This window comes from Syngnathoides biaculeatus, chromosome 12, assembly GCF_019802595.1.
Source record: "Syngnathoides biaculeatus isolate LvHL_M chromosome 12, ASM1980259v1, whole genome shotgun sequence".
Lineage (NCBI taxonomy): Eukaryota > Metazoa > Chordata > Actinopteri > Syngnathiformes > Syngnathidae > Syngnathoides > Syngnathoides biaculeatus.
The window spans coordinates 15649300-15673827 of record NC_084651.1 but is presented as its reverse complement, the minus strand read 5'-3'; the positions used below and the strand labels follow the sequence as shown (position 1 = coordinate 15673827).

The following is a 24528-nucleotide window of genomic DNA, read 5'->3' as shown; positions in this document are numbered from 1 at the left end:
TTTGGAGGCATGTCCACTTAGTAAAGTCATTCTTATGCCAATTATTCTCCTCCTCGAGTTGATTGTCTTGTGGTCGAGTTCATGTGTATGAAGGCGAATTCTATGAATCCCTATCTCCTGACCGATACTTTTCAACAATGAGAGCCCACTGATGCTTTTGAAGCTCTCTATGGACCATGGCTTAAACAATATGATATTATTTCTTTTTAATTAGAGGCATTTTAAAAATCATTGTGTAACATGAGTTAAATGTGATTGGTTATTTCTGAAAACAGCCACATTCCCTGTTATAAGAGGGTGTGTACATTTCTGCAACTATACTATTGTATTTCAGTTTGTTTTTACCTTCCCTTTTGTAAAGATTCAGGGGTGTGTGGACTTTCTACATACACTGATGAACACCCATTCAGTCACACGACAAGTAAAGCTCACTTTTATTGGCAAAGTATGACGCTACTCTATGGCGTAAATGAATGTTGGGCATCGTTTTTCAAATATTCTCAAAATTTGTCACACAAGTATCGAGAGGTTAACCGGCGGAAGACGTGAAAACAATACAACTTCCACTGGATCTGCTTCAACACTAGGCAAATTGTATGGTTATCTTGCCAGTCTTAAGCGCTCACTAACTCCCCGTGTGTATTTTTCTTGCCGTTATTCTCTCCTCTTGTTGAAACCGTTTGATCTTTTGGAGCCCACAGTTAATACTTTGCTTGCTGAACTTACATTTAACTCTTCTGAGGTATACGCCAACGTCGTGCAAGATTTGCTGACGTCTCACACGACGGGATCCAAGACAGCAGCCCATCTTTTGTTATAAGTACTGCAAAATAATCAAAGAATGAATAAAACGAGCTCTGAGTTCCCGTGATATTATAATTGACCACAAGTCAAACGGTGATCATTCGTGGGATTTTGTACAGAACATATTTTTCCTGAAATGGACTTCCCATATCATAAATAAGGCATGTTGTGATGTTCTGTGCTGTGTATTTTTGATGGTCATCCCCAAACCCCTTTGGAAAAATATACTGCACGGTTTGATTTGAGTGAAAATGTAAGGCCCAGGATGGGATGGGATAGAAGGTAGTAAGACAACACACGTTGAACTTCAGTATCTTATTTAAAAAAAAAAAAAAAAGTGAGATTTGTTTTTACATACATGTATTGGACAGTTTCCGCACCTCGGATGAAATCCAAACGGCTTTGAAAGTGTGCTGAAACATCTCGTCATTCATTCTGAAAACATTTTGTTGCTATCCAGGATTTATTAATCCCCTGAGGTTTGGTTTTACTACCTAACTCTGACTTGGAAAGAAGAATCTATGCTGAACCAAGTGAGGTAACTTACAAAAGCTGAGTAGTTACATTGAGTTTATTTCATTTATGTAGAGACGTTATTTAAGATTGTGCAGTTATTGTCCTCAAAACACATGTACTGTATGTATGAAGTGTGAGTATATGAAAAGTCCTGCTACTGTAGATGATTCACTCTCGAAAAGAAGAAAAATACCCTTAGTAGGAATGAATAGTGTGCTTATATACAGTATATGATGGAAGATAAAAGATGCAAAAAAAACAGCAATAATATATCCCATATATAAAACTCCAGGTACCCACGTATTAGAACAGGGGGCCAGGGCTACTTTGGTAGTTTTGTGCAGTAACACAACCGTCTACAGTCACGTTCTCTGAGAAGGAAATTGGATGTTAAAATAATGGGTATTCACAGCAATAAAATCCAAATTTGAGAATTTGAAATAAAAAAAAGAGAACTGATGAACTCCTGTCCCCGCTGTGTTGAACTCAAAATTCTTGATTTAGTTATTAGTCTGCATGTACTGTATGTTTGCTTTGTGCTTCAACAAAATGTGTTAGTTCCCCAATAATTCACTCTGAGTGTCATTGAAAGTGTCATTTTAGTCCAACTGAATATTTTTAATAATCTATCTTCCCATGGGTAGTGTTGAGAAAGTTTTAAAAATTGATGGCTCTTGTTCACCCAATTTTTCATTTGACGCATTCAAATCCAGGACCTTTTCTTCAATTTTCAACAGACAAGACAACTACTAACTTTGAAGGCTGCATTTTGATGTTGATTCAAATTATTTGGCCCTCGTGGAGGTCTGCGCTCCACTGAGGGACAAATCGTGCTGTCATAGTTGTCCTGGGATTTCTTGTATTCATCGTATATTTTCATTTTCTTACTTTCACTCCTCCCAGACTTGTTCAGAAGTTATAAGGTGACACCAGGACATGGACTCTGGCCACGTGCTTTGCTTGAAAGGTGCGCTCGGCATATTCAGACATGTCCACGTCCACGTTGATCTCCTGAGGGCCGCGCAGCTGCTGGACCAGTATCAGCTCGCCGGTTTGTCTGTCTGAGCGCTGCATGACAAAAATACCCCGTGAGTTTCCTCCCACGATGCCAAAGCGCAGGCTGTCAGGCCCCGAGCGCCCGGGGGCCCCCGCGGTGGCCATACGGAAAAGAGTGGCGGGTGTCTGAATGTTGGAGGGGAGGGAGAGGTAGTGGAACGAGACGGTCTTTGGCGCGAGGTGGCAGGAGCGGCTTTCCATGGGGCAGGGATTCCTCTCGCATTGACTACACAAGACAGAAACACATCGAGTTAGAGGCACAGGAAAGATAAACTCTGCTTGATTTACAGTCCACATGTGGCGCTGTTTGATATGTGAAGGCCCTTAACACAGAACGTAACCCTACGTTATCACCTCAGTGAAAAGCCACTGTGCCATTCAAGGTACAATTCCGTACTTTATGAATTCTTCATAAACAATAGAACCATGTGTGAGAGAGCAGAGCCAGTGAGTTCACGACTACATTTTAAGCCTTAAGGAGAGGGATTATATTTTTATTTACAAGCTCGTGAAAGCCCAAGACTGTCATATGCTATAAAAAGTTTCTTAGCATAGTTTTTCTGCGTAGCATAATGTTTTCGGTTCCCTAACACTGCAAAAAAGCAAAATATTACCAACTGAGCTTATTTTATTTTTATTGAAAACATCTTACTAAAAGAAAGTCTGGTTTTAGGTTTTAAAAAAAAATTGCCATGCAATTGATAAACTTTATTTAAAACAAGCCTTATGTCTAAAAATGAAAAAAACCTCAAAACTCTTAAATTCAGTTCAATAAGATGGCAGTCACTCAGTAAGTAAGGTGGCCACAATAAAATGGAGTCAATTGGTAAGATTTGGTTTTCTTTGCTGTGAAATCTGCGCAATGACATCACTATTTGTGATTTTGTTTTGGCGGCTTGTATTTTTAAGACAACTGAAATCACGTTTCTTTGTGTTTTCCACACATGAAAATCTGCATTTGTGACAAGATTGTGGTTATAAATATTTGCAGCATAAACAAAATAAAACACATCATGGGAAATGTGTGTCAACTGCAATTTCCTTTTAAGAGCATATTTTCCGCCAGCTGGCATCGCTCGGAATGTGTGGAAAATGAACATGCGGTTATGAAGAATCAACAATAACATCCAACCTGACTCCTATGCTCAGTGGACGCTTCATTAGGTACAGCTAGATCTGATCAACTCCATTACGAGGGATGTCTCAAAAACCTGCATCGCACTGAGAGACTTTTCGATGCAATGCAGCATAACACGACTGCAAACTGCAATCATAATGCAATAACTACACTTACAAGATCTGTTTGAATCAAAACCTCACTGATATTGGTGAGGCCATATGGTGTATTTGATTGGGCTAAGCTACAGTGCTAAACCACGCTTTACTTTCTCCGTGTTAGCGTCTGCCAAAAGCTTCAGTCATCTCCTCCGCTGGCATCAGCGTTCGACCACACTGCTGGTTAAGTAAGAGCACACGGCGTTATGTTTCCGTCCTTTAGACCAGGCAGCTTGGCGCGACTGAGACGTTGTAATGTTTCTTAGCAATTGGACAGCATAAAGAGAAAATCATGTTTGGCAAATGCAGTTCTGCTGAGCATGCATGCTCTTGTCACATATGGTTTGCTTCACTATTTTACAGCTTTAACCACAAATCTTATTTTTGTAGTTTTGGGCTTCTCATGTGGCTTCTGTGTGTGTGCACGCACAATCGTCTCATCCTCCTCCTTTGAGCTGCACTCCAAGGTTAATAATGATGAAATACACTCACAACATTCAGTACACTTGCACAAGCTAATGGTGTTCCTCCTCAGAAGTCGATCAAATATTGCTTTGAGTGTTGATGCAACAAAATGTTGATAAATTGTTGTTGAACTTTGTCCTGGTTTCAAAGTATTCATTCCATAGTGTTTCTAATATTCTGATGACCTTATTTAACACTTATCCCTAACCTGACAAGGTACTGAAAAATAACGAAACCGTTTCATTGTTAAATGGGGTTGATTGCATTCCACTGGTCTGCTCAGTTATCGGATGGTGCAAACTGTCATGTTAACTTGAAAAGTAGCACATGCAAATGCAAAACACAGACAGCACCACAGCAAACCTGTTATTAAATTCAAAATGAACAGATTTATCATGCTTTGCACACACAGCTCCATCCCGCCGCGTAGGTTTTGGGATTTCTAGTAAAGCTGCGTATACCAAGACTAACTAAACTTGAGCCAACATTAATGATATGTGTAGTCCTGTTTGACGTAAGTATTCCCTTCTTCTCGGTCCACCCTCCACATTCAGACCTGATTTAAGGGCGAATTTGGATTTGATTTGGGGGTTATAAGTAATCAGAATAGAACTTTTACATTTTACTCTTCTTTTCCATGCGATTAGTCAAAACGTTCCCCAGGAACTATTTCTCCAAACACTAAGGGGCCATTGAATGCTGCTGTAACATCAACATGATAAAACGGTAGCAAAGAAGTTAAAACCGTACACATACAGGGCAGATGTTTTGACATAGGTGATATTGCCATGGGAACGGGGACAGTCCGGGTTGACGCACTGAAAGCCTCCCCCGGTGTTGATACACGTTGTTCCTCGGCTACAGTTGTGCTGCTGGTTTAAACATTCGTCCACATCTGGAAGACAAAACAGAAGAGGCATGTAAGTAGAGTGAGGGGCCGGCAGCCAGACCGTCCACAGTCTTAGCATCGGGCGCTGAGCTCCAGTTGTTTATTTGGTTTTTTGGTTCAGTCTCACATAAATGCTTCATGTCCTACAGATCCTTTCTGCTGGGAAATGGTGAGGTCATTCATTCCAAAGCCAAACATTTTGTTCCAAAAAATTGGTCACTGGTCAAAGCTCAGTGTTTGGAAGCTTTGCACTGTTGTAAATCACAGGTGACCCCCTTTGGTCTAAGACACCAAGTCGTCTCTGCAGCTGTTCAGGTCTTGTGAATGAGCCTTTGTCCCCTGTGCCCTCCTGTCACTCACCCTCGCAGCTCCGCCCATCTGGGAGCAACTTGTAGCCACTGGGGCAGGAGCAGTGGTATGAGCCTGGGACATTGACACATTCATGGATGCATAACGTCCCTCCCTGATCCAGACGGTAGACTTCACACTCGTTGACATCTGTTGAAAACAGGGAAAGGCTGGCATCTCGGGACCATACAGGGCTGCTATACACAAGACTACAGGAATATTTGGGATAGATAGCAACCTAGGTTGGCTGGGTGCTATGCTACACGATAGTCTCCCAAATACTTTTACAGCCATTCATTTCCTGGCCGCTTATCCTCACAAGGGTCACGGGACTGGTTGCCAGTCAGTCGCAGGACACATACTTTTACATTTTGCAATAATAATCTGCGAGATTACAGTCAGATATCTTAAATGCCAAATTCAGTTGAGGAAAAATGCAAGTCAATATGTCACAGCACTGCACTCCGGTTTCCTCTCACATCCCAAAATCATGCATGGTAGGTTAAGTGAAGATTCGAAATTGCCCATAGGTGTGAATGTGAGTGCAAATGGCTGTTTGTTTTTATGTGCCCTGTGATTGGCTGGCGACATATTCAGGGTGTATCCCACCTCTTTCCCAAAGATAGCTGGTCACAAGCGTGCTGTAGCGGGCTACACCCTCAACTGGTCACCACCAAATTGCACGGCACATATAAACAAGCACCCATTCACATTCACAGTAACACATACGGTCAATTTAAAGTCTTCAATTGACCTACCGCACGTGTCTTGGAGATGTGGTGGATGACTTGATGGCGATGATTTGAACCCACATCATCGGAAGTACGAGGCTAATGTGCTGCCAGTCGTGCACCGTGCTGCCCACGAGAAGTTTAAGAAGTGCCAATATGTTGATGTTACTTCGCTCTGTTAAATCCTTTTGCATTGTTTACAACAACATCCGTGTCACTTTTACCGTGAATGCTTGTCTCTTAATTACATCCTAGAAGCACTTGAACCGTGACCTAAATGGATGCTAATCACCCCATGACCCCTCAAGAGGATTATTTTGTTTGGTACAGAGTGGCCTCTGCTGATTACTAGTCAAAGATTCAGGTATTTAGCGGATGTTTTCTTGTGCAGTTGCAGATAAGTGAGGAAAATGAATGGCTACGAAATTCAAGCTGGGACGCAACGTAATTACAGTTGTGACAGGAGTCGAGTGAAACATTACTACAGTCAACATTCCCTCACCCTGGCAAATGCTGTTGTCCGAGGTGCCACTCATGTGGAAGCCCGCATCACAGCTGCAGTGTTGGGCCCGGTTCACTTGGGCACAGCGAGGTTTTCGGCTGAATGCCGGGTCGTTCATTACGCTCCACTCAGGAGGAGCTGGATTCAAGGGAAAAATATGCATTGGCCTATGTATGCTAAGTAAGCTAAAGAGAGCAGTGTGATTTCTCGAGTGCTACCTACCGGTATGAGTGTGGTGCTGGCAATGGGAGCCGCTCCAGCTCTGTGAGCAGGCACATTTGTACTGGTTAATACCTTCCACACAGGTACCTCCATTTTGACAGGGGTTACTTGCACATTCACTGATGTCTGAAGTCACAGAAGACAGATGATAACAGAAATATATAGAGTATTTTTCCATCTTGATGGACAACAAACAATGTAGGTAAAACTGCAGCGAGTCATGTTGCATTAGTAACTTTACACTCACATTTGCACCTTTACAGTGCAGGAAATGTACTCACGCAGCCTGCACTGAATGGAAATAGAATGTAAAAAAAAAAATTACAACATAGTTTGGAAGGACAACTAAGGTTCAGCAACAAAAGGAAAAGAGAATGTCTTTAAATTCCATCACTAGTAGTGGTGAGTCCAAGATTCCAAAATCAAATCTTGAAAATAGCAAATGTCAAAGTTTGATATGGAAACATTGACTAAGTCGTTATGCTCTTAGGCTAAAAGTGAAAGTTCTTTGGCCACTGACATGAACATTGTATATCCACATCAGTGTCTACAAATGGACTCATCCATAGCAGTAAATTCTCCTTACACACATTCTTTCCGCTTAAATGTGCACAAAATACATCTGCTGGAGCACCGCAGACAAGAAGATAACTCAATAATAATAAGGTTGTATAAAGGGGAATAAATACATGTGTGCATACTGTACATACAGATACAGACGTGAGCTACAAAGAACCACATTAACAAATATCCTCACTACTTATTTGTAGGCAGTCTGGTCCAATGTGATCTTGTGTGTGTTTTATCCTTGATGTACCAATGCCAGCAATCTTTTTTTTTCATTATTTATTTTCCTTGCAGTGTGGAGAACAGCACAAAATGAAAGATAGGACTCTATTCAATTAAAAAAAAAAAATAATTTGAATACAAACAGTGAAATTACAGTTGCACCAATGCTGTGAATACATGATTTTTTCCCTCTCACTTAAATTGGGGGTTGCAGTGTTAAAACTTAGCAAGATTTGAATCTATCCTTCTTTCACTAAATCTCGCCACCCCACACCAAGTCAGTGACTAAAGCCACGCCCCTCCCTGTGCATAATGTACACAGTGGCGCTAGCCGTGACTGTTACATCAGTTGCATGATTTATTACGGTTGGACTGTTACTATAACACTAAAGGCTCTATTTTCGTAGACAGTGATTCTGCGGGAGGGCACAAATGCTGGAGTGTCCTGATTTTCAAACAAGAGCAAGGCTCACTACTCATGTTTGCCAATTCAGCATGGTGGACAAATGGTTATCACATCTGCCTCACCATTCTGAGGATCCAGATTCAAATCTGGTCACGCCTGTGTGATGTCTGCATGTTCTCCCTGTGCCTGTGTGGGTTTTTTTCTGGGTATTCTTGCTTCTTCCCACATCCCAAAAACATGCATGGTAGGTTAATTGAAGACTCTAAATTGTCAGTAGGTGTGAATGTGAGTGCAAATGATCGTTTGTTTATATGTGGGATGCGATTGGCTGATGACCAGCAGGCCTGTGACCCCAATGAGGATAAGCGGTATGGAAGATGAATGAATGAATGAATTACTGGGGCACAGACAGACTGGCACTAAGGTCTGTGGACATATTTGAGTTCCCAGCCGTGATCAGCACCTCATTCTGGATTTAATAAGGGTAATCGTGCACACTGCCTGTAGTCTAGATAGATTTCAGCGCTCCACGTACGCATGGATTGCTACGATTACGCCTCAGAGAATGGCGCTATGTATCTGTCGAGACTGTCAGTTGCGCCACATTAAAAAGGGAATGAGAGGAGCCGCTTTGATTGGTGGCGACCGAAGTCAACTGTAAACATTCCCACAGCGGCACAGCCAGCCAAATGTCTCAACAAAAAGATTTATTTTAGAATGTACAATCAGTTAAAAATCAAAAAGGTGATAAACACAGCTGGCAGGCTGACATGAAGCTAGTTCGATGTTCTGTATGCTTCAGACAGAGGTGTGAACTCTGAACCATAACTTAGATAATGATTTGTTACTGCACTGGGACTGGGGCCCATTTATTTGAAAACACTTGCCACTTTTGCAAAAGTATTGAGAAATAGATATTGAGACACTGCAATTTTCTGTCAATAGCTCAACAAGCCAATGCTTCCTTTAGGACTAGAATTTCAGAATGATATCATCTGAAAGTGATCTTAAGACAGATACTGTTGATTATCTAAAAGAGGAAATCAATTGGTTGTTCAGTATTAAGTGAACTGTCTCATTTTCTTTTGTGTATTAATAATTTCTTTTTAACCAAACAAAAACATATTTTATCTGATTACATAATTATTCAAGAGAATTGTCTGTAGGGTAGTCAATTCGTAATTGTAGTGCTACTGGATGCAAATTTTCATTTGTGACAGGTCTGTTTCATGTAACTTGAGAAAAAAGGTGCGAAGAATTAAGTCATAGCACAGCATTTTCATCGATTAACTAAAAATGTCCTATCGATCGATAAAAGCTGAAAAATCAAGAACAAAAAGGGCTCACATAAATAATGCTCAAGAATTGATTTGGAGCAGAGATTATCATCTTAAATTTAAGATGTTCCACAAAAAAAATACATTTAACAATGAGGAATTACGACCACTTTTATGAGTACTTTTGAGGGGAAAACTTGGATAAAAATCCTCCTGCCTCAAGTTAAATCTGGAGGTAGCAAATCAAGATACTGTACTGCATTTATCACCGTAACCGGCCAAGTGAATTCTGAGAGTGTTCAAAACTGAGCAATGAAGTCACTGTATAGTCGATGACAACCATCTCATTTAATATTTTGTTTGGCTTGTCAGGGGGCCTCCATTTTGCCTAAACATTTACCAGCCCACTTCACTCTGCAGGATATTTTTAAACTAATTTAAACTCGAGTTTTTTTCCACACTATGTCAATATTGTTTGTTAAGTGTGGCTAAATTTAGAATGCTGATGCCAGTTATTAAAAAAAAACAAAAAAACAGGAACAGCGATAATACTATAGCAGAGTTGTGCCGACTCACATAGCTCTATGAGTGAGTGGAAATATAGCCTCTCAAAAATTTGGGATTTTTGAGTATGAAATATGCTGAGACTGCTGCCTTATGGGGCTATGAACAGCATGCTTAGCATACTTCAGTACTATCAGACCATAGTTGGGATATCATTTCAAGGCCAGATCTCATCTAATAGGATACTGCTGTGAAGAAACATGAGCGAGGTAGTGAGAGGAGGAGAAATAATAGTCACCCAACACAGGCGATTCGTGTTCAAGAGAGGTACAAAGCTGGCTGGCTCCATCGCACAGCAAAATGAAATACAGGTGCCTTGTAGTGTTCTCAGACATTGAACGCCACATTTAGGGCCTTCTATCAAATTGTCAGACGGTCCAGGAAACTGAACAAGGCTTCCTTTCTCTGCTTTCCGGATGTCACGCTTGCGGAACTGGATTTGAAATATAAAGAAAGTGAATGAACATTGAACTCAACTCAACTAAATTAAATTAAACTCAATTGGGAGTCACTGATGTTGGAACAGCTCACTTGCATGACTTAAATGCAGGCTGCATGTGTGCAGTACCAAAATGAAGACGATGGATGGATAGATCAATTAAATTTGATTTGATTACATTGAATTTGGACTGGAATCTGAATTGAATGCCACTTGCAATATTTGGAAATCCATTTCAGTCTCCTTGGGTCGCACATGAGCCAGCTCCGACTTGACTCTCATACCTGCAGCTAGTAGCGGAAGCACGTTATGAGCAGGGCGGGCCGGGCCGGGCCGGGCTCACCTTTACAGACGGCGTCCACTCCGCTCCAGGTGCCATTGTCCTGGCACACACGTGTGGCCGATCCAACAAGGTGGTAGCCCTGCGAGCAAGCGAAATGCGCCTCATGTCCGGCCAGGTGTTTGGATCCAAACTTGGTCCCGTGATCCGGTTCTTCCAGGGGCCGGCATGTGGCGGGGGCTGTGGGGAGAAGAAGGCCGATCACACGTGGAGAAAATCAGCAAGCCTCCCAACATCCTCTGGCATTCTCTGCCTGAGGATATATCGTACACGTGTCGTTGGGCAATCCAAAATGCATCATTAGCAGCAAACTGGAAATTTGATTGCCAGTGTAAAATACAGCATTAAAATTACATAATATTATTAATAGACTCCAATTTTGCCCGTTATGAAATATTTATGCTTTCTCAACCTATGAAGATTTTGAACAAGTGTTTAATAACAATACAGTTTGGTTCTTTTGTACCTTGAGACCAATTTTGCAGTTAAATGTTTTCCAGATGAAAAGGATAAACTTCATGACGGAAACAAGCCACATGAGAAAGATGTGTGCACAGCAACATTGGAAGGCGTGAAGCTTCTTTTTTTTTTTTTTTTTTTTTTAATATAATCGAGAATGACTCAATCCAAACATCTTAATCCACCAATTTGCCATCTTATATTTTGCCATTCTGCTAAAGAGTTTTGGACTGGACTTTCACGACTAAAGCATCCAAAGAACACAAACATTCCACATTTCTGCTTCCTCTTTTGAATGGTCACCATAGTGACAGATGACCTTGACTTTTTAGGGGTAAAAATGACGCCAGGCATCTCTTGTCAAAGCTGAAAAATGGATAAATGACTAATACATCCAGTATATTGTGTGTATTCTGTATTATTAGGCACTTTTGTCATAACTGAAAAGCCACTTTGTGATCAGGGTTCCCTGATAAAGCGTTTACATAGTATTGACTGCATTTGTATTTATCTTTACACTACAAACACTTATAATTGTTCTCAAACTGGGGTCCCTGGGCCCTTGGAGAGGGAGACACAGTCTCAGTGAGAAAGACACAGTTAGGGTCTGGGTCTTCAGCCCAGCTCCTTCTCCACAACAGACCAATACAGAATTGCATCCTGCACCGATCCATCAGTCCATATCCTGCTCCATTCTTCCCTCACTCATGAACAAGACCCCAAGCTACTTAAATTCCTCCACATGGGGAAGGAGTTCTTCCTCGACCTGGAGAGCGGCACACCACCATTTTCTGCCCGAGAACCAAGGCCTCATATTTGAAGGTACTGATGGTCATCATGTTCTTTAACTTTGGGACAATTAGAAGCTGCGATATTACCGAGATGCATCACATAAATCTGACATTACTGCAGTTGTAGGTCTCACATTCTTTCTCTTTCTTTCTTTTTTTGGCAAAATATTTTCAAAGTTTTTGTCTTGGATGTAAATACATTGGATCAAATTTTTCCATTATGAACATTTAACAGGGACCCTTAATGCAGCGTGCTACCCCGATATTTGTTAATTTTGCCCTCTCATTTGATAATTATGTGACCATTGATCACTCACCAGCTGACTGGTCCGCTTGAGGCAACTTGGAGACCGAACTCTGAAGCGTTGCCAGTTTTGACTTCATGATCCGGAAGCCCTCAGTGAATCGAAGCTCTTGGCCTTTTAGAAACTTCTCCATCTGTCGTAGCACCCCAACCACTTGATGTTTATCCATGCAGGTCTGTAGAACAAGCGATGATATTTGTTATTGGAGGAAATGTATTATGTTTGTAATTGGCACCATAAAGTCGTGTGTTCAACATGATCCATTATTTTAAATCAGGTAGAAAATATACAAGTTCAACCTACAACTTTTCTAAGTGCAACCCAAACACAGCAAGACAAAATCTGTCTGGCAGATGTCTGTGGGACATGAGGCCAAACGTTGTTCCTTTGTATATTTTGCATGGCAGCAGGACAGTCAAAGGTTATGGGATGAACCTGAATGACTAAAATCAAAGTGGATTGGATGTTACAATCTGTTACTTGAGCAAATGTTGACGCCAAGGCGGTACAGAGTTGCATTTAATCCTTCCTGCGCGGTTTATTAATCACATGCTCATTGAAGCAATTTCTCAGGCACGGCATACCTTGAATTCCTGTACTCCTATTTGTAAGGAGGGGGCTTGCTCCAACAGCAACTAGCTTCAAGACATTACATATCAAAATGTACATAGTTTTGACCTGTGTGCAATGGCAAGTACTTTTCTACATGTCCGAGGCTAAGGAGAAACTCCTCCAGCTGACAACACACGAGGACTTCCAATTTTCCTTCCAGATGCTATAGCAAGATTGATTTTTTTTTCTCCGTGCCTGTACTAGGACGATTTGTTGAATAGAAATTAAGTGTCACCCAAAAAAAAAAAAAAACGCTCTAAACCAACACTTCTAAGCATTATGTCAGACAACTATTATACACAATGACAATCGTATTCATACCTGAACTGCGGCGCGGCCGTGAAGAGCTGTCAAACACAGTAAAAGCAAACACCTGCACCAAAAAGACAGCCCCATATCTCCAGAAAGCAGTTTGTTCCTCTTTGGTAAGACCCCGTACCAACCTAACAATTAAATTAATAATAATTCTAACAAGGTGTCCTTCAGGTGGGTTGGGAATATTTCACTGGGATGCTCATCAGGTGTCTCAGAAGGTCTCGACGCTCCGGCAAAGTTGGGTCTCTGGGTTTTACACGTCGCCTCCTGCTGCATGAACCCCTCCCACAAATGGAGGCTACAATATCCACTTTCTAGCATTCGTACGGGACGGAAATAGCTTCCTGTGATCAGTTAATAACCCTAAGTGATAAGTAAATAAAGATTTTGCAACGGTAACGTTAATATTCTTTTGATTTTGGGTGTGAAATGCCAAATATTTGTTATTACAGGCTAACAAATGAATTGTTATTCGGCATTATCCCCTTTAGCGCCAATAATTATTTTTACAAAAGTTTTTTTTTAAAATAAAATAAAAAGTCTGTTATTATTTCTAGTTAGTTCTTATACTGTATTTGCATGTGGTATTGACATTTCAAACTTACCACTTCTGTCTGTACTGTACAGGATATGCTTTCCATGCTGTGTGGAAGGTAACAGCGACACTTAGCGGTTGAATACTGAACCGCACGAGTCCCCGAGGAGGAGCCCGTCTTTATGGAGAGCACGTCTCACACTTTCGTAAAATTAAACGTCGAGTGTACAATGAACTTACGGAAATACGCTTTTGCCTGTAGATCAATCCTCAAATTTAAAGTGAAATATAGGATCGCAGACACTTGGAAATGTGAGGGGAAAATAACTGACAACAATTTGAACCAACGACAGACGCCGTTGTAAAGACGTCGGCGAAATCTGACCAATCGCAACCGGTGATTGGTAAACTCCAGTTAGCTAGATCCGCGAAGGGCTATAAACGCGCGGAGGGATACTCCGTTCGGCAATGTACGCGGCGCGGCAGAGTAGCCATTTTGAGATCATATCGCGGTTGAGAAATCCTATGAAGATGCTGAAATCAAGGAACATGGTTACAACACAGATTGTTTCTCCCACCGTCTCCTCTCTTCTTTCACCATGGCAGCTGTCAACCGACGGGACATTAGCAAAGCGGGGTATCGAGCTGTGCTCACAGAGTTAAAACGTCATTGGTATGAGAGAGGAGAGTGTCTGTACACTGTCTCTGTCGAGACATGAAACACCGTGAGTTTTTTTTTTCCTGCAGTCTGAACATCTTCCAGCATCGGTCACAACACAACGTCTCATTAACTGCTTGAGTTAATTCACTGTTGTTCTGGACAGAGAAGTGAAGCAGATTTGATTTCCAATGGCCTCTGTGAGCCTGGTTTCCAGTCCCCCAGCCCCCGTTTTTGACAAAAACATGACAGACTCTGAGCTGGCAGGGGACGAAAGGTCGAGTAACAATCTTAATGTAATTCTTAACACAATCATCTGTGCGTTTCAGTGCTGTGCCTCCACATGCTTGTTTTTAATTTCTGTTTCCCTTCTCATCATACATTTGGCAGTATTACATTTCCTGGCCCTTGACGATCCTTGCATGCCTTTTTTTTTTTTTTTTTTTTTTTTTTGGTGCATTGAAGTATCGCATCTCGCTTTTCTGCCTAAACGACTCATTCACGGTCATTTCTGTGCGATGGCAGACATCATCATCATTTGTGTGGTGTTGGTGGGATGAAGCCATGGCTGCATTGTTGCAATTTGCAGGGAGCGATGACGCAATGACACGCCCATCGCTCCATACCCTGCTGGCCGCTTGCCGGTACTGCAGGAGAGACCGTTGCAATGATGATGGTGATGATGCCCAGGCCTATGAAAAGCCATTAGATCGCCTTTTTAAAGTTGTTGATATCCAGCCCAAGGTCCATGTACTAGTATGCTTTTTCTTTTCTCTTGTAAAAAATTTCAGCACACTAATAGAATCAGAAACATCTGTATTGGTCAAATACGTCAACAAAACAAGAAAGGACAACTGTCTTACTACAATAATATATATATATTTTTTGCGACTACGAGTGCCACTTTTGGCCTGCTAGTACGGTAAACCTAGTTATTTACTCTTCTGCACTTGTAACACCATAGGCCCAACTAGCAGCCATGTGTCACACACTAGTAGCCCTCTGGACCTGACTAGTACTACTAAAATGCCCACTCCAAAATTTGCCGTACTAATAATGTGTACTTGTCCTAAGGACACAGTATACAACTAGTACATGAGTCTGAAGCTGGGTTTCAAGGATATTGAGTAAATCCCCAAACTAGCAAAGTGACAACCTGAGTATAGGGAAGCAAGGATTTGGAAAATCAGATGGCATTTCAAATGTCCTCACTGGCCCTAAAACCTTGACTGTACTCGTGCAAATGGAATACAGTACAGAGAACAACAGTGTGGGAAGTATAATACGTCTGTACTTAATCAGTTGTTTTTCCTGATTTTGTTATGAAAGATTTCAGATACGCTTTAAGTTCTCAATGTTTTTTTTTTTTAGAAAATTTCACAAAGATGGCACAGACTTGTCACGTTGCTATAAACGGCATTTTGAACATTAGATGACAATTCTGTGGTACTTAGCTGTTAGTACCACCAATAACATTAAAAATTCAACTAGTTAACATTTAGCACTTCAGTATAATTAGCATGCCAATGTCAACTAGTGCAAACATTTGCTTGGCTCGTAATGTCCTACTACTTTGCCAAAGTTTTACACTCAGTGTGCAGAAATGTCATACAGTGAATGATGTTCCTTTACTGCACCCTAGTTATTCTACTAGTGTACTGAATTGTCTTTCAAGAGAGTTGAAAGAGTACTAGTACATCAAGGGAATCAAATACTACAAACAGCTTGATGGTAAAGGGTAAAGAATGAAATGGTAGCTCCATCTTATTTTATTATAGCACAAGCATAACCATTATATTAACTGACAAAAGTGCTTTATTTAAACAGAATTGTACTTGATAGTGAAAATATATTCACTTTTACTTCTGGACAAAAAAATAAGCCTTAATTCTTTCAAATCAAATTTGTCTCATTCTGGTTGTTCTCAACAAAAATTATGCCAAATATGTAAACAATGTTGGCGTTAAAACAACAATATTGTAATTTGGATTTCACATTTATTTGATTGTATCGTGATTTGTTATCAGGACATCCAAACCAAACATCCCCTCCTTGTCGTCATTCCACCTGGAGTAAAACAATCACACATGCATTGCACAGGCAACATGGTGTTAGAATCTCTGCTCTGGCCTTCCTGTGGAGATGTTCTTTCTATCTGGGGATGCCTGAGATTAGAGAGGTACTGCGGCTTCCTCTCACGTTCCAAAAACATGTTGGCATCGTTAAAAGACACGAAATTGTATGTATGAGGGAATCTGAGTCTGAATGGTTGTTCATCTATTGGTGCCCTGGGATTGGCTGCCATGGCCCATGCACAAGCTTGGCTTTTCCAGTCTTTGTAAATAAAAATTGCAATCAAGCAAAAAGCATCGAAATGTCAATGTTTGCAAATGTACAGATTTTGATTTGCATTTTTTTCAAAAGGTTAAAATGATCTGTCTCAAAACTATGGAAAGTTAAAAAAAAAAAAAAAGGTTGTCACTTGGAACCACTTTTTGGATGATTAAAATGATTAATTAAACATTACTATTTGCTGATTTAAATATGGAAAGTACTGGATTTAACTGAAATTGTTTCAAAACAGATGTTAATTTCTTCAGACATACCATGTTACGCACCTTTGATTTTGAATGATTTTAAATCAATTGTTCTAGAGAGGATGGCGAGTTGGAAGACGGAGAAATTGATGATGAGGGGATTGGGATAGAGGAGGAAAACAAAGAGGCTTCAGAAGAAAAGCAACAAAAGGAGAAGGAAAAGGAGAAAACAAAAGAAAAAGAAGAAAAGTCTCACCGGTACTCACGCAAACGCTACAAAAAGACCAGAGAGAAGAGAAGGTCGAAAAGGAGGAGACGGGACAGACAGAAAGTAAGCTGGACCTTACAATTTGAGTTTGATTGGTTCTGTGATTCAATGGGCTGTTTTTGTCCCTTTACTCAGCATCACTCATCTTCGAGCAGTTCAACCTCTGACAGCTACGGCTCCGACTATGACCGTCCAGAGAAACCCAAAAACAGACAGAGTTATGGATCTGGACGCGATTGCGACCTCCAGAATCCTCAGGTGAGCTTAAGACTGTACACCCTCCCTTCCATTCACGCAGACAGGTTATGATTGTCACTTGTCACTGTTGATTTTCCAGCATGGACGAGACCAGAAAGGCACGCGTGGCAACTTGCACAAGTCCCCGCCCCACAAAAGCAGCAGCTTTAACAAATACAGCGACTACAGCGGTGATGACTACGAGGACGAGGAGGACCATTATGATGACGAGATCGGGTACCTCCAGTCGAAAGATACAACATCCGGCATGGGAAAAGGCCGCTATGCGAAGGAGCAGATGGGGAAGAGGGGAAGCATGAGGGGTGTTAAACAACAATGTGAGAAAGCAGTTATGAAATATTTCAACCAAATGTGTTAATGGGCAATTTAAAAAAAAAGACTTGTTACCCTGCAGTTGGGCAGAGAGGAAGAGGCAGAGGGAGTGGACCTGGAAGAGGACGAGGGATGCTAAAGAACAAGAAGATGAAAGGGGGGAAGCCCTGGATGGGACGCGGAGGGCGTGGCAGAGGGGGTGACCAGGACATGGAAGACATTGCTCCTGTATGACCGTGAAATCTTTCATTTGCAACAAATTGTTGGGGAGTGCTAACGTGTTCCCTTTCATTTGACAGGAAGTAAAAAATTCTGGTTTTCAGAAGAAGCGACTGATCATGAGCAAAGAATTCATCAGTCAACACACAGTGGAACACAATGGAAAATACATTTGCAAGTACTTCCTGGAGGGTCGATGCATTAAGGTACACTCTACTTCTAATCAGCATATTTTAACAACGCCAACAAGGACTTTCATTGCCATTTATCTGTTTGCTTTGTTAACTGTTTTCTGACAAACTTTGTAAAAAGGTGAGACATGCCCCAACCAAGAACTTTGATTTAGTGCAAATACGGAGTTGTAACAATTACCTTTTAGATCATATTTCAATGGATTTCCTCATTTCAGAGTGAATTCATTGATTACAACTCTCTAAATAGAGCACTGTTAAAAACAACTGCAGCTGTAACCAAGTCTGAACATAACACCAAAAAAGATTGAATGACAATTATCATCATAATTGAATAAAATATTGTTTTCTAATTAAAATATACAAGTAAAGCTCGTTTCATATTGGCATTTGGGATACATGAGGTCCAGATTTTGTCATTTGACAGTTTAGGATGTGTGAATCATGTGTACAATTCATTCAGAAAATGGGCCATCCACAATTGACAAAAAAAACTGAGTAATTACTGCACCCGCTTAATAAGTTTGTAATTACCTATAAATTTGAAAAGATGGTGGCAAAGTACTACTTACGTCTAAGTGAAACTCAGTGAAATAGTGGATCATAGGTCCCCCCCCCCAAAAAAAAAAAAAAAAATCTGAAAATGTCAAACTGTAAATATGGTGCTATTCACTTTAACGGTATGGATTGGGGGGGGGGGGGGGGGAACTACTGTCCATGAAACTGAAAAGTGGTGGTCATCTCTTCCTGTAGGGGGAGCAGTGTAAATTTGAGCACGAGCTTGTCATCCCAGATAAGAAGAAGGAACTTTGTAAGTTCTACCTCCAGGGATACTGCAGTAAAGGAGACCATTGCATTTATATGCACAATATCCTTCCGTGACAATCACGCATGACTTTGTAAAAGCAATTTGCCAATTCAGTGAGTGAGGCTCCTTAACTTGTGACTGAACGTGAATATCCTTGCAAGTTCTTTCACACTGGAGCCAAATGCTATCAAGGGGACAACTGCAAATTTTCCCATGATGCTCTGACTGATGTGACAAAAGAGTTGCTCAATAAGGTGAGATATATTTAAAGGACAACAAAATCACAACTGATTGAAATCCAAAACTAATTAAGAGTTTCTTCTCTGGGACGCACGCTAAGATCATTAATACAGAGGAGGAGAATGCACGCGAGGATGAATTGGAGCTGGAGGACCTGAGAAAACAGGGCATTGCCCCACTTCCGAAGCCGCCTCCGGGTGTGGGCTTGCTCCCCACGCCAGGTCAGAGCAGCCCGACAGATGAATCTTCTCAGGGAGGGAAGATCCCCTCCCTCTTCGAAATTAAGGTTCAACCTACGGTCGACCTGGCACATAAGATTGGCTTCAAGTAAGGCACATAAAAGGCAAGTGACTTGTTATTCAGTCAGCCTCAAATTAATTGCGCATTTTACCTCATCATCAGTGAGTCCAGCTACCAGGATTCCAATGAAGGGACTGACCAACTTAGTGGTGGGCCAGAGGAAACACAAAGTGGAGCTTTGGTGTCTTCAGGCTCTGATGCTCCCACAGCGCCTTCGTTAGGGTCACCAGGTACCATGGGATACCCAGCAGGACCACCCACGAGTGACCAGAGCCCTCCTGAACAGCAGCTGGCACATGGATACCCACTGCAGCAACCAATTCCACCTGGCCAATTGTCAGTGTTTCATGGAAACATAAACCGGCAGATGACTATGCAGAGGCCTCCCTTCCCTGCAGTACCAGAACTACAGATGCTGCAGAGCCTCTTCCCTTATCCATCGTTGGGCCAGAACCCACTAGAGCTCCTCAGCAACTTACTCCAAAACCAGCCGGTGGGCCATCAAGGTTTGTGTCACATTACCACCAGTATGAATTTTTGTTGCTTCAAGTACAATGGATCTTTTTGTTCTGAATTAGTGGAACCTGGGATGAATCATGTCCAGAACCTCCAGCAGCAGATAGGTCCAGATGTCCAGTTCCAGTCTTTACCATCAGCGGTGCAGAAAGCCATCATTCTACACCTGTCTCAGAACCAAGCAGAGTCAAAGCCACCAGAGAGCAATCCACAGAGGACAGAAAGTCAAGGTGACAAGAACACTAACAGAGGCAAGTGTCCGTTCTGATCCAAAAGATGGTCCTTGAAAAGCACAGAGATTGCTCCAACGTCTTTTCTTTTTTTTCCTTCAGATGAAACAACAAACTGGTATTCAAGCGATGAAGATGGTGGAAGTAGTGTTGCTTCCATCCTAAAATCTCTGAAGAAGCAGAGTGAGATGCAGCGGCCCAAGACCCCAACGCCAGCCCCCACAGGACCCCTGGGTGACCCTCGACTTGTCAAGGACAGAACTCAACCAAGTGACCCACGTGTGAAAGCAGACCCTCGGCAGAGACCTCCTGATATGAACAAGGTGTCTGATGCAGGTTTGGATCTACGACTCTCCAGAGACCCTAGGAAACAGAGACCTATGGAGTCAAGCTCGGAGCGTCAGCAGAACCAGTCAACTGGACCAAAAAAGCCCCCTGGAGATGAGGATGATGAAGGGGAGAGAGAACTCAGAGACAGAGCGGCCCTCATCCCGTTGGAGGTCAGTCCGGGTGTGGTGCTGCAAGATCCCCGCTGTCAGCTGAAGCAGTTCAGCCACATTCGGGTGGACATTTTGCTTCAGCGGCCGGCCTTCGCCCAAACAGTGGTCTGGGGTCCTGAAGACCTGATCCCATCTCTGATACCCAAACAGGAACACTCCATCAATTTGCCCCTCCCACCTCTTATCGCCGATGCTCAGATGAACAAAACAAGTGTGCCGGAGCACCCGCCCACCTCCAGCCCTCCGCCGACCGACCCCAGATTGGCGACTGCTCGCTTAAAGGAGCGTCTCGCTCGTCTGCCGTCTGGATCCTCATCAGAGAGACCTGCTGATCCACGTCAGCAAAAGAATTTAGACCCCAGACTTAAGCGTACAATGAGTCTAGACTCCAAGCTGCTGGGTCAGAAGGAAGCCTCAGCAGACGCAAGAGCCACACAACCCAGGTTGCAAAAGACCAGCACCAGCACCACCCTCTCCGAGAGGCTGCCGCCCTACGCCCCTCGGCTATCTTCCTCTGGCGGGGTCCTGGATAGCCCCACGACAATCCTGGGAGGCATAAGTCTGTACGATCCCCGTAATCAGACCGAGCCAGTTCAGAAGGACCAGGTGGAGCCACCTAAAAAAGTGGGCATTCTCAAACATCCAGTGAAGAAAGACACTCCTCCAACACAACCCGCCTCACCAAGTCAATGTCGTGTCTCTTTGGAGGAGACAAAAAGCAGAGACGGTTCCTCCGATCGCTATCACACCGCACACGATAGTCCATCCCCTCTTCCCCAGGACTCGGTCATCACCCCCCACGCAGTGCATATTCTGCCCGTCCAGGCTCTGGCAGGATTGATCAGGCCCCAGTATGCTGACGCCAGGCAGGCCAAACTGGCAGGACCAAGTTCTGCAGGGGATGCAGAAGAACAGAAAGAAGTTCCAGCGGAGGAACCTAAGCAGACTAATGAGGAGGAGCTCGAAGACAGGACGCTCAAAGAGGTCTTCAAGACCTTTGACCCCACAGCTTCTCCTTTCTCCCAGTAAACTGTGTTAAATTTTTATATTGGTGGGACATGCCAATCACTATTTAGCTTTAAATCTATTTATTTGTACATTCACTCTATAGAGACTAAAAATGGTATAGCATGTTAACATCTGTGAGTAAATTTAGTTGATTGATTGTGGATTTTTTCAGAAAGATTTAAGAAACACAAAACATTCTTACCCCTTTTGTTTATTTCCTGACAGTATAGTTAGTTATACTTGCAATGTGAGATGGTCCTGTTACTACATTTACTGTCTTTAAATGTTAAAAACTGATGGTTCTTTTCATAGTCTCCATGTGTTCAGGTTTTAATCCCCTTTGAACATTTCATAAAATATTTTCCAGTGAAAAACTTGCAAATAGCACTACACACAATAGGTGAATCTCAATAAATTAGACTATTGTTGTGTAGTTGAAATCAAAATGTTGTGTAATTGTGACGATTATGGCTTTCAACTAAAACCCACAAATAACCTTCAAGAAATTATACTAAACTATTTTTCATACTGTATATGAATTATGTAGGCAGCATGGTGGTTAATTGGTTTCATAGTTCTGAAGACCGGAGTTGAAATCCTGGCCCCACCTGGGTGGGGTTTGTACGTTCTCCCCGTGCCTGTGTGGGGTTTTTTTTCTGGACACTCTGGTTTCCTCCCACCTCCCAAAAACATGTATTAATTTCAGACTCTAAATGATGTAAGTGCGAATGATTGTTTCTTCGCGCCCTGCGATTGGCTGGAAACCAGTGCTGTGTGTGCCCCGCCTCCTGCCTGAAGATAGCTGGGATAGGCGCCAGGACTCCCACAAACCCTTGTGAGAATAAGCGGCTCAGAAAATGGAGGGATGGATAGAAATTATGTATGAATTGGCTTTTCCTTTGTTAAATGAATCTATGAGTTTGCCTTATTGAATTTAACTGCTAAATTTATTGAGATGCACTTACAATGAACACTTTTACACTTGTTTTAAATCTGTTTTTATGTCAGACGGTTTGCCTCAAAATGAGTTTGTATTTGAAACTTAAGCCATAAACATTTTTGTATTTTGACAACCATTTAAATGACATATTCATTGTATTTCTTGATGTTTTCTGTGCACATTTTATCAGCTTTGAAATACAGTGCACTGTATATACTGTATCCTAATATTAATTAAATGTTTACAACACAACAGAGGAAAAAAATAGTACTGAGTGGGTATTGATTTTTTTTGAGGGGCTGTGTAGTGAGGCCTTGTAAATGTGAAGCTATGGATTCAGATTCAAAGCTGCAATCACAATTTCAAAAACAAAACAGGATTTCCCTCACTGAAAGTGTCAAAATGAAGCATTTTGTCCTCAAGCTAGAAATTCCGGTACAAATCTACTGTGATATTTCCTTCGAAGGATCGAGTTGGAGCTATCTGGTAGTGGCGAACCAAGACTCGGTACGAAAAAGTACAATGAAATCTTCCTCAGAGCCAGCTCAATTTGGGTCAGGCTGCTTTAAACCCTGAACGACACAACCCATTCGTAGACCTTAAATGTAATTCCCGTATTACATCAATCCGCGTCTGTCCTATTTGCTGTGATACAGGCGGTCTCTGGGGCATGAGCACACTTCAAGATTGTGTAGAATGGATTCTGTGTATTGTGGACATAATTCATGTAATTCACAGCCAGGTGTTACAGAATTGACACTGCAGTGCAAAAGATTTATCTCATTACATTTTTTTCCAGCCTCTGTTCACGTATCCTGACCTGGAAAGAATGCTGAGCTGGTTGGTGATAGTGAGAACTTACTCCACTATGTGGGAAAGTTCCAGTACGTACTTCGCAACCAGGCAGTGGTCGCCTACGACTTGAATACCGACTACGAGTTTGACATTGCATCTTTGTTCTAATGAAAAGCACAACAAAGCTCAAAGATTATTTAACACACCAGTGAGGATAAGTGGTACAGAAATTGATGGATGAATGTATAGTCAAATGTCAAATTAATAAACTTACTTTGTCTCGTGGTCTTTACCAGTTTACCCGTTCCTCAGGTACTGGGTCATGTGGTGCAATGTGTATTCCATCTTCCTGGTCTCCTGGACTATCTTGTCTGGTATCTCAGCTTGCAGCTTTTGTTTCAGAAAAAGGAGCACGACGTCAGTGAAGATGCTTCATTGGACCCAAAACAACCTGCAGAGAAATGATGTGGATATAAATCTTGAACAGGGGCCCAGATAATGACATGGGAAAAAATTGAAATAGGTACAACATACCTACGAGAATACAAATGCATGGGTTTGTTCACGTTACTATTAAAAGCAGCAACAACACTATTATTTCATGGTCACAAAATGTCCCTCCCCCCCCCCCCCCATGTTCCGTCAGTGGTAAATGAGTTCTATTCTGTCTAAATGTAAATGATTAGCGGGACCCTCTATACACATTTCCATTCATTCATTTTCTATGCGTTGTAGGTTAGAGGGTGAGCAGAAGCCTGTCCTTGACCAGGGTAGGCCCAAGACTGGTTGCTAGCCAAATACAAGGCATAACCCTGTAGACACCTAACTGTTCACTCACATGTACACCTTGGGATAATTTAGCCTCCAATTAACCTAACCTTTTTTTTATGCAGCTCTAACACAATCTTTTCTGAGGTGATTTCCAGTTTAGATCAAATTTAACTTGGAAACTAAACACTTACAGACTTCACAGTCCTTGTGGATCCATGTTTAGTCTGAGTTGACATCTTTGATTTTGCAGCATTTTCGCGTGGCGTTACAGTATTTGTACCTTTCCATCTCTTCACTGGATGTCGGGTAGACATTCTGGACACCCCCAGCTGTTGTC

The 24528-nt window shown here is 41.9% G+C and overlaps 3 protein-coding genes across 7 annotated transcripts in view; 1 reads left to right on the top strand and 2 right to left on the bottom strand.

Moving 5' to 3' along the window:
* Window positions 1–856: 856 nt before the first annotated feature.
* On the bottom strand, window positions 857–23820 carry LOC133509716 (fibulin-7). 3 transcript variants are annotated; one of them, XM_061837031.1, is made up of 9 exons: window positions 23695–23820; window positions 23446–23584; window positions 12191–12353; window positions 10627–10803; window positions 6809–6934; window positions 6587–6724; window positions 5366–5503; window positions 4873–5011; window positions 857–2602 (listed from the first exon to the last, which is right to left on the bottom strand). In XM_061837031.1, the coding sequence occupies exons 2-9, from the start codon at window positions 23575–23577 to the stop codon at window positions 2230–2232; spliced, it is 1386 nt and encodes a 461-aa protein (XP_061693015.1). In that variant the 5' UTR covers window positions 23578–23584; window positions 23695–23820; the 3' UTR covers window positions 857–2229. The 3 variants fall into 3 exon arrangements, with proteins under 3 accessions (XP_061693015.1, XP_061693016.1, XP_061693017.1); XM_061837032.1 differs by having other exon boundaries at window positions 23488–23584; XM_061837033.1 differs by lacking the exons at window positions 23446–23584; window positions 23695–23820 and adding an exon at window positions 13112–13335.
* On the top strand, window positions 14086–22846 carry LOC133509714 (zinc finger CCCH domain-containing protein 6). 3 transcript variants are annotated; one of them, XM_061837026.1, is made up of 13 exons: window positions 14090–14365; window positions 14465–14575; window positions 16953–17166; window positions 17239–17361; window positions 17441–17678; window positions 17756–17901; window positions 17973–18098; window positions 18837–18951; window positions 19036–19145; window positions 19232–19458; window positions 19534–19937; window positions 20010–20198; window positions 20280–22844. In XM_061837026.1, the coding sequence occupies exons 2-13, from the start codon at window positions 14490–14492 to the stop codon at window positions 21704–21706; spliced, it is 3405 nt and encodes a 1134-aa protein (XP_061693010.1). In that variant the 5' UTR covers window positions 14090–14365; window positions 14465–14489; the 3' UTR covers window positions 21707–22844. The 3 variants fall into 3 exon arrangements, with proteins under 3 accessions (XP_061693012.1, XP_061693011.1, XP_061693010.1); XM_061837028.1 differs by lacking the exon at window positions 14465–14575 and having other exon boundaries at window positions 14086–14365; window positions 20280–22846; XM_061837027.1 differs by having other exon boundaries at window positions 14089–14575.
* Window positions 23738–24528, bottom strand: part of itga9 (integrin, alpha 9) — a 58265-nt gene continuing 57474 nt past the window's right edge. The window contains exon 29 of the transcript XR_009797432.1: window positions 23738–23871. The gene's annotated coding sequence lies outside the window, so the exon portion shown is untranslated. The remainder of the gene's footprint in view (window positions 23872–24528) is intronic.